General features: G+C 38.7%; 2 protein-coding genes across 2 annotated transcripts; one reads left to right on the top strand and one right to left on the bottom strand.

The window, feature by feature from the left end:
• Positions 1-335: 335 nt before the first annotated feature.
• LOC130413350 (formin-like protein 1) lies at positions 336-11,063 on the bottom strand. The gene is made up of 25 exons (XM_056738468.1): positions 10,984-11,063; positions 10,465-10,545; positions 10,317-10,390; positions 10,130-10,213; positions 8,656-8,778; positions 8,282-8,369; positions 8,133-8,209; positions 7,951-8,044; positions 7,487-7,561; positions 6,932-7,042; positions 6,324-6,473; positions 6,013-6,114; positions 5,710-5,926; positions 5,398-5,592; positions 5,175-5,299; positions 4,068-4,270; positions 3,736-3,970; positions 3,570-3,638; positions 3,405-3,485; positions 3,122-3,251; positions 2,848-3,011; positions 2,632-2,733; positions 1,952-2,059; positions 1,762-1,876; positions 336-889 (listed from the first exon to the last, which is right to left on the bottom strand). Exons 1-25 carry the CDS (start codon positions 11,059-11,061, stop codon positions 789-791), a joined length of 2,982 nt encoding a protein of 993 aa, XP_056594446.1. The 5' UTR covers positions 11,062-11,063; the 3' UTR covers positions 336-788.
• A 2,303-nt stretch (positions 11,064-13,366) lies between these two features.
• LOC130412830 (mucin-2-like) lies at positions 13,367-18,332 on the top strand. Its single transcript, XM_056737610.1, has 5 exons — positions 13,367-13,541; positions 15,137-15,348; positions 16,198-16,354; positions 17,499-17,941; positions 18,327-18,332. Exons 2-5 carry the CDS (start codon positions 15,139-15,141, stop codon positions 18,330-18,332), a joined length of 816 nt encoding a protein of 271 aa, XP_056593588.1. The 5' UTR covers positions 13,367-13,541; positions 15,137-15,138.
• Positions 18,333-18,562: the final 230 nt, after the last annotated feature.

Raw genomic sequence — 18,562 nt, 5'->3', positions numbered from 1 at the left:
CAGAAATCATCAGGATATTAAGTAAAGATCATGTTCCATGAAGATATTTTGTAAATTTCCTACCTGAAATATATCAAAACTTTATTTCTGTGAGTGGATGTTCTGCCACAGTGCATCTGATTATCAACTTCAAAGGCAATTTTCTCAATATTTAGATTTTTTGCACTCTCAGATTCCAGAGTTGTTAACGCTTGTATCTCAGCCAGATATTGTCCTATTCTAACACCTCAGACATAATCAGAAATCTTATTTATTCATCTTTCAGGTTATGTAAAAATTGACCCATAAGACTGGTTTGTTGTCCAGCGTGACATTTTTTTGATATGTGCCAGTCATCCAGTATAAAATCTTTATTATGTCATATGTATGTAGAAAGATATAGTAATGGATTTGTATGAAAAATACAATATACACTGATAAGCCACTGCTATTTAAAGTAAGGAGCAAAGATGTGGTAGAAAATTATGAAGTTTATAAAACAATCTCGGGTCATGCTTCACCCCAAAATGAAAAGAAACACAAGACAGAAATTTTATCATTATTTGAACATGGTTGTATTTGCTTAATTGTGGTTTCGAAGTTCCATTTTAATTCATTCAAAATATGTTCTTTGTAATTTTGGGGTGAAATTTATATTCTTAATGGGATACATATAGAATGAATCTTGAATTGATTCTTTATACAACTTAATTTAAAGTTCATATTAAATATGGAAGTTTAAATATTTCTTGTAAACAGTTTTTTTTGGCTTCCCTGTTCATCATGGAGTTCTTTCAGACGTGTGTGTGTTACAGGGAGATATCTGAGGACACTTGAAGTTGCTGAGCTGCTTTCCATTTGGCGCTTCGTCTGCCTCCGTCCGCTCGGATATACGGCTGGTTCCTCAAATCTACACACACACAAAGTCAGCAACTCTCAAAGAAGGTTTACAATACTCAAGACATCATTAACAGGCCGCAAAGAACCTATTAAAAACTGGAAGGACCCCACTATCAGAGTTTAGGGGCCAAGACAAGTTGCAGCAAGTTTTAGAAGGTTAAACAGATAGCAGAGCAAACAGATAGAGATGCCTGGAGAGATGGAGAAGACAGAGGAAAGATACCTTCAGCCACAGAAAAACAGACAGTTATACAGAAGTGGCTTCGCTGAAAGCAGAATCACAGAGCAGACGAGAAGAACGTTTCCCTGAATGCGCCACAAACGGCACCGCATGCAGAGCTGAGAAGCACAAAAACACATCCAGTCTTTATAAGAGCATGTATGTATATATAAGCAAATCTGAATCCACACTTAAGCCCCCCAAATATCAAAAGATGTACCAACATTCAAGAAAGTGTGTAACAGGAAATGAGCGTTGAGAGGCAAGAAGGAAACACAATATTATTAATCATATATTTGATTGATAAATATGATGTCAAGTCTATTTAAAGTGTGGAATTAGCTGCATTCTACACTTAAACGACTTATTTTTTAAGTATGTAAGATAGTACGCCAGTCCTGAGATGCTCTAAAATTCCTTTGAGCACTAAGTCAGATGATGTTTGCTCTGACAGAACATGTCATCTTAAGCATCTATCTGAATTTGTCGATTTTTCATTATTTAAGTTCATGCTTTAAATATTTAATTTGTCTGTACACACATGTACGCTTTCACACTTTTGTATTTAATCTATTGTGATTTGGCACACGAATCCTCATCTCACGCTGTTTTGGGTGGGTAGCATGCAGAAGCAGCCATTTGACCTTTGACCCCAGACTAACCTGTGATGATGTCTTCGATTGCTCCATCTTTGCCCTCTCGAACGAGAGGCGACACCTGCCTGCGTTTCAGCTCCGCGATCAGATCCATCTGCGGTAACCGCGGCAACATGGGCACCTGCTCACACGAACAGACCGTTTCCATGAACTGTTGCCATTTGATCTCCCGTCTTTTCATGTTCTGGTTCTTTACCTTATGAGTCGCAGACATCATCATGGGAGGCTCAGAGTTGGCGAAGTCTGCGCTGTCCTCATTCTCAGAGAAATGCTTCCTCCGGTGCATGTTTTCTTGTTCGGCCAGCTACCGGAACACGGAGAGAGAGAGAGAAAAGGTGACAGTTATACACCGTTTATTATTTATTTAGTTTATTTGCAGGATTTGCACATTTGCTGCTAACAAGTGATTAAAGAATCTAGACATCAACACGTCACAATTTGCATGCTTGGATTACACTCATTTACAATCAGTTTACAAAAATATGTGTTTAATAGAAATTCCTGTTAAGTAAGTTATATAAATGTTCTTTCTAAATATTTATACACATTCACCAAATAATGAGAGAATAATGTTCTTATATAGTGATATAATTTTAGTTTTACTCTAGTCTTTGTGTCAAGCTGTCATTTTAGTGTTTTTTAGTTTTAGTTCATACTCTTTTTAGTCTAGTCAAGTTTCAGTCCACTAAAGTCTGAGCATTTTAGTCTTATTTTAGTCAGAATTATCTGTACTACTAAACTGTACTATATACTATTTTTTGTCTAGTTTTGGTCGACGAAAACTGATGACATTCACTCTAGTTTTATTCATTGGAAATTGTATTTTAGTCTCTTTTTAGTAATACAAAAGGTTCATGTATGCTGTTATGATATTACCTTATAGGCTTTGATGAACCTCACAAAAATAGGAAAGAACGCAGAAGGGGGCGTGGCTTTGGCATTCTCCCCAAAATACTCCACAGCTGAGTGATACACCTCCTGCACAGAGACGGACGGACATCAGTAATGCTGGTGAACCTGTGTTCACTAAAGCATGTGACATCTAATTCATTTTCATTTGAAATGCAGCGTGTTCAGAAAGAAGTGTTGCACCTGAGCTGTTTTGCTGTCTTTGAGCACGCTGTCCAGAAGACTTCCGTTTTTGGACAGAAAGTCTGTGAGAACAACGCTGTCTTTGTGTTGTTGGAACTCCTTATGTACCATCTCCATTCCCTTCTCAAGCAAGCGCACGTCTGCAATGATGCTGTCCAGGGACACTGAGAGAACCACTCGGGTTAGTCTACTTGAGTGTGCTTTATTCTTTTGTCAGCGGATCTAAAGCATATCCCAAATCTTGTTTAGGGAAGGACAGGTGAGGTTTACTCACCGAGTGCCGCTTTGTCCAGAAAGTGTATCTCAGTGTGAAAGTTCTGCAGCTGTGGATATTTCTCTTGTATGATGCTGACGATGAAGTGCAGAAGCGTCTGTTTTCGATCTGTGGATTTCATCTCCAAAAGCTGCAGAAATGTGAGACGGACATTTCTGTAAACATCATTTAATAATAGCACATGAGATCTGAAACTATATCACCAGCACTTATTTATTATTATTATTTATACTTCACTAAATAGCATTCGTCCGTGATCTAATGCATTATCAAAATCAAATACCAGGTCAAGACTTTGGAGTCGAAATCCATATGCTGAGCCTCTTTTCTCACTGTTCATGTAATTCCCAAACGCAAGAATGATCTAGAGAAAAGATGTTTTGTTTTTGTCAGTATTAACTGAAATGTAAGTCAAGTCACAGACTTCTGGAATATATGATTTCTTTACCTCTAGAATCTTCTTCAGTTTGCTGGAGGATTTGATGGACATGGATGCAGTGAGAATTGCGTTTAATTGCTGTGAAAAATGTGAAGAACAAAACAAAAGAGAAAAGTCTGAGTTTGATTTCCGAACGTTATTGTATCTGATGGGGATGTGTACTGCACATACTCACCGGCTGTAGAAGCTGGATGCTCTCGCTGAAACTGCCCATGAATGTCATTGTGCTGATTCTCTGCGAGAGACGTGGGATTTTACCGAATGCCACCATGAATCTGTCTTCCTCCGACAGCTCCGCCGGGGACCGTCCCTCGCGTTCAAAATTCTGAATCATCTTCAGCTCATAATCAGATGGGATGAAACGCTCCAACTGCTCCAGAAAATCTGAGTTTAGCAAATCAAGATTACACCTGCAGAGAGAGAGAGAGAGAGAGAGAGAGAGAGAGAGAGAGAGAGAGGATCAGGTTTATATAAGCATGTTTTGGAAGGAGAGGATTTTTGACGCACGTTTCTATGGCATCACAGATCTGTGCTCCGCTCATGCCTCCTCTGCGCAGTGTGATAGCCAGATTTTTGGCCCTGTTGGGGTCCAGTAGGGAGATTTTACTTGATGCTTTGTGAGTCACTTTTATCTTCAGAGTTCCGACATCAACAGGAGCAGATTGAGCTTTGGTCTTAAACATCTCCTCAAAAACATCCATGTTAAGCTCCTGCACAGACAGCAGATGTCAAACACATGAATGGCAGTGACACAGCGAAAGACCTGCACACATTTTATAACCAAAGTATCACTGCAGTAGGGATGCAAACGTGTTGTCCACTAGAGGGCGCACTGAGAAAGCCAAAACTATTTGAATCCCAGTAGATTTTTTGTTTTACCACATATTAAAAACTGTAATCATTTAAAACTAATAATTCATAGGACTGACACTATATATACAAATGGAAGTTCTCTCACCCCAAGAGTTTGACATCAAAAGTTTGGACACACAAATTGATTCACTATGCATTAATGTTTGTAACGAGTCAGGTTGTTTTTAGTTTTATTGTTGTTTTATTCATATTTTGAATTAGCTTTTTATTTATTTTCCTTTAGTTTTGTCTTTAGTTTAATATGTGGAACAATTTTGTGCGCTTGTTATTTTATTGTTTATTTTATGTATTGCTAGGCTAGATGGTTTCATGGGAAGCACTTCCGGTCTGTGTTATAATATAATTTATTTTATTTAATTAATTTATTTTATATTTCATTTATATTCGTTTAGCTTAATATTTAATATTATATTAATTGTATTAAATTAAGTGAAAACTACTTGACGGTTATTGATTCTATGAGGAGGTCAAACTGGAAGTTAAGTTTGGGCCACATAATGTTTGTTGTTTGCCGTCTTTATATATTTATTTTCATTTCTGTTTTTGCAGTTAATCGTTTTCATTTCTAATTATCCTTATATAATATGAGATTATATTCATATAAAATATGTAGGTTACTACTTTAGGTTGCTTCTACAGGTTTTGCTAACTGACCAATAAAAAAGACAAGATCCAGGTGGCTATGCCCCGCCCACATTCAGGTACCCCAGTTACACACATACACAAACACACAGATCTCACCCCAAGAACACTTTCATCATCCAGTTCTGTGAAGACGGTCCCAGCCACCTGTTCTGGCATTAAAGCCTGCCAGTTTAGCAGAGGCAAACGATACTTAGTGTGGATCGGCTTCTTGCCTTTAACACCTAAACACACACACACAGGAAAAACGTGCAGCAGATAAATGTACATCAATTAGTAGCCATTTATTAGAGCATAATTTACTGTACATAATTGCTCTCACCTGTCACTATTGTAGCCGCCCTTACAGGTAAAGGTGACGGGGGCGGAGCTAAACTCATAGGGGGTGGAGGAGGAGGAGGAGGAGGCGGAGGAGGAGCATTGAAGACTGGAGGTGGAGGGGCTGGGGGCGGAGCTTGAACCTGAGGCTGTGATTCTTTCACAGGTGAGGTCTTTGAGTTTTCTGTAGAAGTCTTATCTACAAATGAAAAGAGAGCAGACTACTGTACTTCATATTGTTCAAGGAAGAAAAATTACCATTATTTACTTTTTCTAATGAGTCCATTTGACAATATATAAATATTTAGGGTCTTACCATCAGTGTTAGTGGCAGCTATGATTTGAACATCCAGAGAGCCGGAGTCTGATCTTTCCATGCGGATCAGACCTCTGTCCTCCAGAACCTGAGCTATCCTCTCCAGCTCCGTCAAAGCTTTGGCAGAGTTCTGTCTGTCTTTCTCAATGTCTCTCTCTCTTTCTTTCTCTCTCTGCTGCAGCTGGGAGACCTGAGCACACGCCTCCTTCAGACTTTCCTAAACGCACACACACACAGGTTAGGAAACGCACACACAGTATATAAGCATGGATGCACTATATGTGAATTCAAAAGCAGCGTTACCTTCAGCAGTTCCACTTCTTTGGCGCTCTGTACGAGTTGTTTCTCAAGTTCAGACGTCTTCTTCTCGGCTTCATTCTCACACTGCTGAAGTCTGAAGATGAACTGTCATGAACACACACGTTCTGCTCGGTCAGTAGTATGCATTGACTCTTTCACTGTGTCCAAACCAGGTGCCAAGTTTTCAGTTCGGCCTATATTCTCGACTAGCAAAGCCTTCAGTCCCCCATTAATATTAGTTTCAAAATCTTCTGGTTTAGGAAGGTTTGATATATTGTAACATAATAGTGTTTGTGTATTTTGGATGCGTTTACTTGTGTGTTTTCTTCCTGTAGCTCTTCCAGATGTTCCATTATTGTGTTTTTGGCATCTGCGTCCTCTAACATTGCTCCAATATCAAACATGTTATCAAGATACGCCTGAATCTGTACCTGCAGTCTCTCGCTTTCAGTTGCGTTTAAGCTCTACAAGCACACACATAGATCAAAACAGAAATTTTAAGTATAAATGTGCATTCTTGTTATCCACCTGTTTTATCCCTCTGATTTAAGGGATCAATTATTGTGAGGGTTTGGAGTGGGGAGAGGTTTTCTACAGCAGTGGTTCCTCAAACCTTTTCGTGGTAAGGCCCTCTTTGTGTCGAGTACAGTGCTCAGCTCCCCATATAAAGATTCATAATCTTAATCTAAAACGTCAGTTACACAATGCTGGAACATCAATTCTTTGGGTCGGTGGTTTATTTTCTGAGGTTTGGTTGCATAAAATCTATTATAATTTGATATATTTCATAAAATGCCACAAAATCGGTGGCCCCCCTGGATCCATCTTAGGGCCTCCCAGGTTTGAGAACCACTGTTCATCAGAAATGTTTTTCCGGGGTTAACTATGTTCACTTCGTTCTTTACATTCATTTTTTGCTCACCTCCAGATAACCGTCGAGTCCCAGTTGTGTAAACTCATGCTGTAAATACACCCTAAAGTTCATGTTGTCTACAGAGTGCACTATAATGTTGATAAACTGCATGCACGCCACCTAGAAGAGAAATGGTGAAAACCGTATCATTGCTCACATAGTTCACAAATTATGTCATCATTTGCCCACCCTCTTGTCATTTGAAACCTTTATGACTTCCTTTCTTCCCCAGATCACAAACGAAGATATTTTGAAGAACGTTGGTAACCGAACATCACATGCACCCATGGGACAATGGGTGCCGGTTAACAAGGTCTTTCAAAATATCTTCTTTTGTTTTCTGGGGAGAAAAGAAAGTCATACAGGCTCAAAATGACAAGAGGACGAGTAAATGATTGGCAGAGTTTCAAATGATCCCTTTAATTCAATCACATTTTGCTTGATTTAAGATGAATAGATTTTAGGAAGTTTTTGGGCAGTTTGTGCAGGACAAACTTAACCTGAACGAATGTGCATCTTAATCCACAAGATAGTAAAATATGCGAGAGGTTTATATGTTCTCACCATGAAATCGATGTCGCTCTCTTCGTTTCTAAAATATTCCATTAGCTTTTCAAATCGGTTCTTCTCTCCACACACCTGCAGATATAGACAAATGTATACGCGCACGCAAACACACAAATGCCCAGACATTTTAAACCTGTTGTTTTTTGTCATTTTTATGGGGTAAGTCCATTAGTTTAATCAAAAGGAAATCATGTACTCCAGCTGGAGTAAAACAAAAATGTCTGGTGTACGAGATATCTATCTAAATCTGGACTCACGGAATGCCTTTTCATAGGAAAATGACGTGAAGAACCGTCACAGAGAGAGATTCAGACAGAGATAGTGAGAGAAGGTGACAGGTTGGACGGGAAGTTTGTTGATCTCTGATAGTGAATTTGCTCTTTCTTACAGTATTACAGGACATCACTTTACAGCCAGAAGGTGGGTCAGAAGAGTACGTGAGAGATATCAAGTGTTCTTACCACTTTGAAATGATTAAAGGCAGCAGTAATCATTTGGTGACCTCCTCTGACCAGACACACCGCTGCCAGAAGCTCCAGAACCAAAGCCTTGGTCCTAACACACACAAACACACTCGTACAGTGTGTAAAAACAACAATGCAGTCGACTGGAAACACATGAAGACACCTGGCACACCTCTCACCTGACACTCTTGTTGTTGAGACTGAGGGTGAGTTCATTGACACAGCTGGCATGAGACATCACCTCATTAAACCCCAACTAACACAGAGACATGGAGAGGTTTATTAGACCTGAGACCAGACCAGATGAGACCAAACTAGTGTAGAGTACCTGGTAATTCATGATGGCACGCAGGCACATGATGCACAGGTGAAGGTGATTCTTCTGGCTGAGCAGTCGAGAGTAACGCAGAGCTTTTCTACAGAACACAGATCCACACAAATAAATCATTCATGTGGCAAACATCAGTAGCATTTGCATGTGGATTTAGTCTTTATTCAAGGAAACGTGTGTCTTCATCGTACCATTATAACACTAATGCACAAGTTCATATAAAATATGAATGTTGTTGTGTGCAGTAGCATGTGGCGTCTTTAGAACTTTACACACTTTCACTTTCTGTGTAACAGGAATGCAGTTGATCCTGATGAAAATGATTGCACGGGTGTGTTTGTTTTGCATTTGGCATGAGATGAATGACTGACCTTGTGGTGAAGGGCCGCCCTGAGCGCGGTGAATTGTGGGTAGGGGAGTTTGTTGCACTCACGGTCAGATCTTCCACAGATTTCTCATCGAAACTTCCGTTATCAGGGCCGTCCATGTCATATCTTTGGAAAAGCAGTTTGAGTTATTTGATGTGTATTGTTAAGAGTGCAGCCAAGTTAAAGTTTGAATTTATTCATATTAAAAGTTGACTCTATTTGAAGGATATTGGGTTCATTTGGCCTTGAAGAGATCGAATGGGAAATGTCTGAGGATCTCTGGCTTTTGATGCCTAATTTTGCATCCATGAGCATGTTTGAGTCATTGTTGAGAACTTTACATGTAGAAACACTTGAGACACTCGGGAAACATTATTTGCCATTCAATTCCATTGGATAATATAATACTTTAACATAGTTTAATATCTCAAAGAGATTTGAAATGTATTTTTTTGGTTAGGTTGACAAAAATTTTATTTTTTTGTATCCAAATTTATACTTGTTAGCAACTAGCTGCGTGATTTGAGTGTTATTGGATAGAGATAGCTGTTTCATGTCAGCTTTATAGACGCCTTTACTGTTAGTAAACAATGTAACACGTTTTTGTGGGCGGAGCTTGAGTGGAGACAGAAGGATCCCAGTGGCAAACGTGAGCAAATGCATTTACTTGAACACAAACCTGACACATAACATGAGTCTTCTCACTGGCCGCCCCCCTTATACCAATACACTTGTGACGACTAAAGAAGAAGAGATGACAAACACTTTCCTTTTTGTTTAGTTTCCGACCGATGGTTAACTGCTAGTTGTAAAACAAAGTGAGCTAGCATACCCTACATGTGTTCTGACGTTAATGCTATGTGAAAAATAACGTTGTTCCCCAGTTTCTGATTTGGGCATCCGTGAGATATATTTTAGACCCAAATCATAATCCACAACAACAAAAGACAGTAGTTTTATAATCTTAAAGCGGCCTTGCAACGGTGTTTCATGCATTCTGACTTCTTTACAATGTTAAACGTGCTGTCTTCTCATGCTTAACATGGTTAACTTGTCAAAAAACGAGTTGGGCGTATTATGAACTATTTCTGTGCTCGGACAATTCTCCCGGAAAAGCATGCGGCACGGCCACACGGCAGCACGGAGAGCAGGAGAAACATTGTTTGAAACTGATATATGGAGCCGTCCCAGCACTAAAAGATGCCGGACATGATGATTCTCATCAAACGCTTGGATGAACTGTACACTCAAAATCAGAAGGCATTGTGGGTAAAAGGTAGTGAACGAATGTAAGGAATGAGTTGTTCACTCAGAATTCCTACAACACCACAAAATGGCGGACACTGATTTGTGCACTATAAAGGAGATAGGGAGCGATTTCAGACACAGCGTTTGATCAGTCATAGCACGTCCCTTTCCCAGAAGCCTTGTCATATTGAGAAGTCACGTTCCTCTTTTTTATCTGGGATGTACATACGTGACAGCACGTTGAGCAAAAGAGAGGTAATCGACAAGCACGTCCAAGCCCTTATTTTCTTCATTTAGAAACTCCTGAGCCCATCTAAAGAGAAAAGAGAATGACTCTAAAATACTGGAAAACAATTGAAAATCTCCACTTACATCTATCACAGGCAAGTGTTTTGTGGTCATGTGATTTTTCTTACCCGATCTGATTGGTGCGCAGCGAGATCTCTAACTCTCTCAGGACCTGCGTGGACTCCTGCACTCGCCTCTTAAACTGTTAATTCAAAGATTATCTTTTAACACACACGTCCTACACCAAAACAAACTCACAGACGTACAGATTCATACCTTTCTGCCTCCGCCCTGGTCTAATACGGCCTTGAGTTTCTGGATGTAAGCAGAAGGAGGATTCTTTACCTTGAAGCGTTCCTGAGGAGAGATCATGAATAAATGTATGTGTTCAAACAGACTTGATGTGCTTTCACCTTTACGACTGTTATGTGAACCTCTGATTGGCTGACATCTACTTAGTGACAAAGTTAATGTGTAGGTTACGAGGCCAGTCCAAGTTACTTAATGCTGAATAAATGTTTATATTAACATTTATGCATTTGGCAGACGCTTTTATCCAAAGCGACTTACATTGCATTGTATTATACATTTGTGTCATAACATCACAGTTTTTTTTAATAAATTGGACTGAATGTGGCGAAGCTTCAAGTGAGAGCATGTTAACTTAATACAGTCCATCCACTGCGACACTTGTTTAAAAAGAGGAAGAAAATCTGTTTTTATGTGTTCTCTATATTTGAAAGCATATTCATTTGTGTTTGTGCGTGAGGTGTTTTGTTTTTGCTCATATCTTACCTGGTCACAAACTAACTCCCATTTTTTCTCATTATCATATTCACAGAGCAGTTTTACTTTATCAGGGGGAAGATTCATAGAATTCTGCAATAACAGAAATAGATGGACATCATTCAATAACATTCATGTTTAAAAAAAGAAAAAAGATTTTATTAGCCAATTTTTACGGAATGCAGACCTTCCACAAATAAAAGCCGTTTACTTTTTTTTTAATATAAGAAAGTTGTTCAAATTTCACAAACATTCAATTTGGTTGAATCATTTGTATTGATTGTATATGTTATATACAGATATTTATATAAAATTTGTCCAAACTTGTGATTTGCTGCATGCGATTTACCGTGTGTTATTAGTTTCGAGCGGTTGTTATCTGGGAATAACGAACCTGCGAATGTCACGACTGGCCAATCAGAATCAAGCATCCTTGTAATAAGCAATGAAGAGCTCTTTTCCAAAACGCTTTAAATCCATTTTAATAGTTTTCATGAAAATGAAATTTTTAACCTAGACACATACATTTTGTTAATATTCAATTTATCCTGTTAAAATTGTCTGTTTGCTCAGTCTGAACATGTTAAACAATGATGGTTAAATGAAACAACAATGTTGTCGATTATAAATTCAAAGTTTTTTTTTTTTTTTTCAAAACACTACAAATCCATTCTTTTTTCAAAAAAATGTTGGTTTATTTCTTTTTAAAAACAAACAAACAACAGAACATGCAACATCTGACATCAGGGACTCTTACTATAAATTAATATAAATCAAATAAATGCAAATGCATGAAAAAAATAACACGCACACAAATACCACTAACCAGCGAATTCTGATTGGTCGAGAGGACATATTGCAATTAGGCTAAAAACAGGTTTGGCACTTAAAGCGTTTTGGAAAGAAACTGCATCTAGCAGAACATTTTAAACAAGGAAATACAGCGATTTGGCATGAAACATTGATGGAGCAGTGAATAGGTTTAATACACAGCAAAATGGCGTGACAAACCCATTTTTTTATTTATTTGCCGTTTAATGCATTTTGGAAAAGAGCTCTTCAACTGTTCTTTGATGATTCCTTGATTCCTTATTGGATCAAAAGAAACTCACTTTTTCATCACGATTTGGAAAGATATTGAGATATCAAAGTGACTTGGTTTAGCACTGACAAGTTACACGGTCAGCACACGGTCACAGATGATTCAGAGGTTACATCCCGTGAGCAGCTTTACGAGCACTGCACATATCACATGTGTAATAAGCTATGCTGACTCTATCAATGGCCTTTTTGAACCGGTGGATGAGTGCTGTGTGTCCTCATGTTGCTATGACAATCCTCTTAATAATGTATGAACAGCATGAGTGTTTGCTATTGTGCTGACATACACACACAGTTACGGCAATGACATAATGACATCATTACTGATTCAGTATAGCATGAGATGATCCTAAACACATACACACATTGTGCATGCATGCCATGGTAAATTAAGATATTGTGTCAATTGTTTATCAGGTTGCCAGTGAGCATGACTGGATCAATGCACACACACGCATACACGCACACACACACACACACATACACACACTACCAAGTGAACTTGAAACTGAGAACACAGTTTCACGCATCTCTTCATTCTTCCTGCATTACGCAGGTGAGATGATTTAGCTTTCATTTCCCCGACTGTAAATTTAAAGGAGATTATTTTGCTTCAAAAGACGTTTGGAATGCTCAGTAGCATATTTGTTCTTCGTCTGTTTCGTTCAACCGATAACTCTGGAATGTTATCTTTTATTTTGAGAACATTGTAGAACAGGTCTTGCTGAACTTTTGACAACCGCGTGTCAAAAGTGTTTTGGTGACCGCGTATGAACCCAGCATTGGTAAAAACTCAAATAACAATAGAACAGATTAAAAGTTTTCAGTTGAAGTAAAAGTAAAAGTAAATAACATACCGTTCGTAATAAAACAAAACAGAAATGTTTGCTTAATGGGTTAGCAGGTGAAAAGAAGCTTCACAAACTATCCTTAAGAAAATTTACCATGGTTTTACTACAGTTTAAATGGAAAAAACATGGTTAAAATAAAGTTAAAAAACTGTAGTGAAACAACTGTATAATCATATCTTTGAAACATCATGATGAGTCTAGGGATGTGATATCTGAAAGTTCATTCCAGAACATCATGTGTCACTATTGCTGCATCATTCTATATTTGTGCATATTGAGTTAACGCAGTTATTCATTAACGTCAGCACTGTGTCCTAATTTGCAAAACAGGTCGAGAGAAGAAAAACCAGTAATGTGCAGAAATATCGCTCAAGGGCAAATACTCCCCCCCCACACACTTTATAGTCTCAGTCTCAAATATAATATTGCTCAACCTGGTCTCATGGGTAAGACGTACCTCTGCACACTTTTTGCAGCGCCACTAAATACGTTCTAGCAGGTACATATTTCTACAGTTTTACGACACGAAAGTCCACTGGGGGCGCTAAAGAGAAGACCTCTGTGTGACACATCGATGACGGTCGACTCCACATACAACACGATTGAGCGTCAGAGGTATGTACAGTATATCACATTATCCTAATGCTGTCTGCGTTATTTTAGTGAAATTGTAAAGTGTCACGTTGTTTTACTGAAACATGTTTGCTCTAATGGTAACTAAACTGTAACGTTAGAATCATGCGACTGCCCGTGACGCCAGTAGGACAGTTAAGTGAAGCTAACGCATGAGTAATTTAGCTAGCGTTAGCCACCGCCGACAATTAAAGTTTTTTTTTTACAATTACCGTTACGAATTCTGCGGTAGATTTAGTAGCTATGTGGCTTGTTATCCGGTAAGCTTAATAAAGCTTTTGGCGACCTTTGAAAATATAAATAGATCGCTTTATAATTCGGTTTATTGTTCGCAGTGGTGGACAGTAATGACGTTTTTATCTTTTTACTCCGCTATATTACATAAAGCATATCGTTACTCCTTATTTGGAAATAAAGAAATTACGATGTGCCCCTCATGAAAGAAATGATTATTTTTAACGAACCGGGTAAATCGGTTCGCAAATCACGCCAAATGATTCATCTACGATTGTATGAACTACTCAATGATTCAAATGAGCCGTTCATAGCGAGTCTTCAGTGAACTGAATTCACGCGCGCGCGCGTGCGCGCTATAAGTAAGTTACTCATGTCCAGTTTAAGGATAATCTTTGTAACTGAAAATCACACTTAGGTCAAAACCTACAGTTGTTGGTGTAGTCTTAATCTGCAGACATCGTTGAATGTGGACACATCGAAGTCAATTTGAAATGTTTACGTGAAAAGACGAAATATTATAGTAACAGAAGTTAAAAAGTAATTTAAAACGCATGCATCATTCATCGTCCCAGTTGATGTGGTATTATAATGTTATGCATTTATCCATGCGTGACCCCTGTTTTTAACTTGTTTTTCAACACATTACATACGTGACAAGCACTAAGCCGAAATAACTTATTTATTTATTTATATGAAAATGTTTCTAACCTGAGAAACTACATGATGGAATAAGAAAGGATGTGATGTACATACTTACTATCAGTGATACCTGCTGGGGTCGTTTTACCCCACAGACTAGGTTTAATAAATAATTATGGAAAAATATGTTCCATAAAATGTAATCCCTTAATACAGTTTGTATTCTTATGTCATATATAACTCAGATTTTCTGCAAAACGTCAAGCTTTAAAACACTTTTCCATTAACCAATGAAAATTGGTTGTATTTGTCTATTGGCATAGTTGTAATTAGGCTAAATTACATTTTAAAATACTTTTAATCAGACTACAGGTAATTCAAAAACGTACAGTGAAACGTTGACATATCAGGTTAGTCTTTCCATGTAGCACCAACTTGTGCCAATGCCATGCTTGCATATGAGTACATATTACTACATTTATTTATGTATTGAACATGCATTTTATGTAGCAGCCGTACCTGCCACAGAATGAGTGGTGCTCGAGCTTAAGATAACTGCCCATGTGGCTGGACTTTAAAGTAACAACCTCATTTTAAAAAGTTAATTTATGTTATAATGATATGTAACGTAACAATTTGACCCCTTTTTACTGGATCATATGGTACAAAAATATGTTGTATTACTTTTTTCTTCTATTTAGAGATGCCGGGAAACACACAGAAATTGTGCCCCGGGTGCAACACCCTGATAAGTGTTGCATTCAAGACATGCCCACTTTGCAAACAACTCCAGCCGTACAAAACAAAAGTTGCAAAAAAGAGATGCAACTTTCAAAATAAGAAGGCTGAATGGAAGAAGTCAATCGAGAAAAACAACAACAGGACAGTTGTACTTAATAGCTGCCATGTAATGGTAAGTTTAGGTCAGGGATAAGCATACAAATAGGGTGATTCATGGGGTCAACTCAAACGTAGTAAAGTTAAACGGTCAATTGTCATGTTTCCATGCAGCTGTCAAGTAAACTTTTATGAAATGTGAAAAAAAAAAGAAAATATGAATCACATGTGTTTCCATCAACTGGTTTTGAGTGAATAAATTCCTGCAACGGGATCCTCCCGCCATGAGGCCGTCCCGTTCCCCCCCTGGGAAAAATACATTGATGAAAACATGGCTGATGAAGCAGAAATAAATATGGTAGTGATAGCATTTTGGTGAATATTTAGTTACAAACCAGTAGTAATTAATTTCTTGATATAAGTAGACATGGGCTGGTATGAGATTTTGGTGCTATAATAACCTTGCTCAATGAATACCATGGTTTCACGGTATTGCTATTACAACACTAAAATGTGTTACCTTCAAATGTATGCATATACATAGAGACTGGACACAATTTATTTCAGTTTGAACCATAACTTGTGTGTGGGGTAAAAATAAAGCCTTAAAATTAAAATATTCTTAAAAAATATATATATATTAGACATAAACATCAAACATTGAATTACATGATTAAACAATCTATTCTTATGCAAACACAGCTCTTACCTTAGAAACTGTATCACATAATTTTTTTGTGGTTTTGAAACCCTAACTCTTTTAAACCTTGGTATACCTTGAAACCGGTATGCGGCCCATGTCTATGTATAAGTGGCACATTTTAAGAGGTTTTTTCAAATGACCATAAAAATGAAATGAAATTAATATTTTAGTCAAATTGATTCATTCTATGCATGTTTTTTTAATTTAAAGTTTTTATTTCAGCTTGACAAACTTGCTGCCCTTGATTTCTTCCCCATACTACTTTTGGGAAAGAAATTAAAGGGAAAGTTGGTGGCCGATGCCATCCTTGGAGGGGATTACGTTTTGGATCCCGATTTGTTTCAGAGGGTTAAATTGATGTATGAAGCAGTGCTAAAGAGTAAGTTTTTTTTACTAATATTAAGGTCTGTAATCTGGAAACACTGATAATCCACATGTTTCATTCTCTTTATTTTTCATATGGATGCAAAGGGTGAACCATTACATTTAGCCATAATAGGATAAAGCAGCATGTGGTGGCTCTATTGCAAAACAATACTATTGCCTGAAGTCAACAAAATAGATAAACAGTATTAGGCAGACTGTTTTGTGACAATAATTACAATTGATGGGAGAAGACATGTTTTAGGTCTATGAATTGCCCCTGATTTAAGTTAAGGGTAAAAAATGATCTACCTATTCCTGATAGGGGCAGTATACTGCACATGTAGTTTATGCTTTCTGGCTCATAGCCTTTGGTAAGAATTGATCTTCCTGTGGAAACAATGTTCTGAAGCTAGCGTTCTTTAAATTTTGGCCATGGGCCAGATCATTGATAGCTCAGGAGACCTGGATGTAATCTCGTTATTGTTTCATTTATGTATCCATTTAATCACAGATTTTGCTCCATTTCCTTAAAACAATCAGTTTGAGACAGAGAAGATATGAGGAACTCTATTGTAAACTTTTACCGTAGATAAAAAGAAAGATCTACTACATTTCCCTCTCCACAACAGCTTTGAACAGTCTTCTTCTCATAAATTAGTTAGGAAAATTTCAGCCTCCTCCACAAACACCAATGTTGTCTTGTGGGAGAAACAGAAAATGTAATATTAATTTAAGTATAAACTCTGCTTGACTATTTATCCTGTTGAGACTTCACCTTAAACACCTTTGGAGAAATTTGGTTCTAAAAAGTGATAGAAGCATGAGAATACATTTAATATTTTGGGGTTGGATACCTCCTCTTTATATACAACTAGTTGCAGCTTCTTTAGCATTATCCCCCTGTCATAATCATGAAAATTTAGAATGCTCTGATCAAAAGCTAAGTACAGTATTGCCTTGATGACTAGATCTCTTGACATATACTGTAGATCCTTAATGGCTCTTTTCAATCATAACATAACACAACACACATGTAATGTAGAAACCAATTCTATTATAAAAACTAGCCTCTTACACTTGCATTCAGATCATCTTTGTGTTTTTAATAATTAGTCATATGCAAAGTTCTTAATTTTGATCTTTGTCTTGTCTGCAAGTTCATTGTCAAAGACAGAAGAAGGCCACAAGTAGCACAGAAACTACTGACCCTCCAGAAGCTACTTCCACCAGCCCTCCAGAAGCTACTGCCACCAGCCCTCCAGAAGCTACTGCCATCAGCCCTCCAGAAGCTACTGCCATCAGCCCTCCAGAAGCTACTGCCACCAGCCCTCCAGAAGCTACTGCCACCAGCCCTCCAGAAGCTGCTGCCACCTACCCCCCAGAAGCTGCTGCCACCAGCCCCCCAGAAGCTGCTGCCACCAGCCCCCCAGAAGCCGCTGCCACCAACCCCCCAGAAGCCGCTCCCACCAGCCCCCCAGAAGCTGCTGCCCCCATTCCCCCAGAAGCTGCTGCCACCAGCCCCCCAGAAGCCGCTCCCACCTGCCCCCCAGAAGCTGCTGCCACCAACCCCCCAGAAGCCGCTACCACCAGCCCCCCAGAAGCTGCTGCCCCCATTCCCCCAGAAGCTGCTGCCACCAGCCCCCCAGAAGCCGCTCCCACCAGCCCCCAAGAAGCTACTGCCACCAGCCCTCCAGAAACCACTGCCACCAGCCCCCCAGAAGCCACCAGCCCTCCAGAAGCCACTGCCACCAGCCCCCAAGAAGCCACCAGCCCTCCAGAAGCCACTGCCACCAGCCCCCAAGAAGCCACCAGCCCTCCAGAAGCCACTGCCACGAGCCCCCCAGAAGCTACCGGTATTGATATCACAGGCTCATCAGAAGCCACAAGACCCCAGGCCCAGAAGGCCAAAAATAGACCAAGAAATGAAGTACACTGTATGTCCTTAATACTCAGTAAAGTGTGTCTGAACTCTTGACATTCTTAAGAAGTAATAACTTACTGTATAATAAAGTCTGATGTCTTGATACAGATCCAGTCCAACAGATGGAAGCCAGCAAGAAAAAGAAAAAGTGTTAAGTACATTTTCTGTATATACATTTGCATCAGTAGCTTTCCTGTAGCCCATTGGTAAGAGCTTTGCATTAACAGCTTTGGATAAAAGCGTCTTCCAAATGAATAAATGTAAATGTACATTAATATGATTTATTAACTACTCTTTGAT

This window comes from Triplophysa dalaica, chromosome 23 (genome assembly GCF_015846415.1).
Source record: "Triplophysa dalaica isolate WHDGS20190420 chromosome 23, ASM1584641v1, whole genome shotgun sequence".
Lineage (NCBI taxonomy): Eukaryota > Metazoa > Chordata > Actinopteri > Cypriniformes > Nemacheilidae > Triplophysa > Triplophysa dalaica.
This window is presented reverse-complemented; position numbering and strand designations above follow the sequence as displayed.

What these genes read in the sequence shown, in the direction of transcription:
- LOC130413350 (XM_056738468.1), bottom strand. Translation starts at nt 11,061, where the DNA reads ATGAATCTTCCCCCTGATAAAGTAAAACTGCTCTGTGAATATGATAAT. An exon ending in ACCAGGGCGGAGGCAGAAAG is followed by an intron (nt 10,391 to 10,464) that starts GTATGAATCTGT and finishes TTGAATTAACAG; the next exon opens with TTTAAGAGGCGAGTGCAGGA. An exon ending in GGGCGGCCCTTCACCACAAG is followed by an intron (nt 8,370 to 8,655) that starts GTCAGTCATTCA and finishes TGTGTTCTGTAG; the next exon opens with AAAAGCTCTGCGTTACTCTC.
- LOC130412830 (XM_056737610.1), top strand. Translation starts at nt 15,139, where the DNA reads ATGCCGGGAAACACACAGAAATTGTGCCCCGGGTGCAACACCCTGATA. An exon ending in TTAATAGCTGCCATGTAATG is followed by an intron (nt 15,349 to 16,197) that starts GTAAGTTTAGGT and finishes TTTTTATTTCAG; the next exon opens with CTTGACAAACTTGCTGCCCT. An exon ending in GTATGAAGCAGTGCTAAAGA is followed by an intron (nt 16,355 to 17,498) that starts GTAAGTTTTTTT and finishes CTTGTCTGCAAG; the next exon opens with TTCATTGTCAAAGACAGAAG.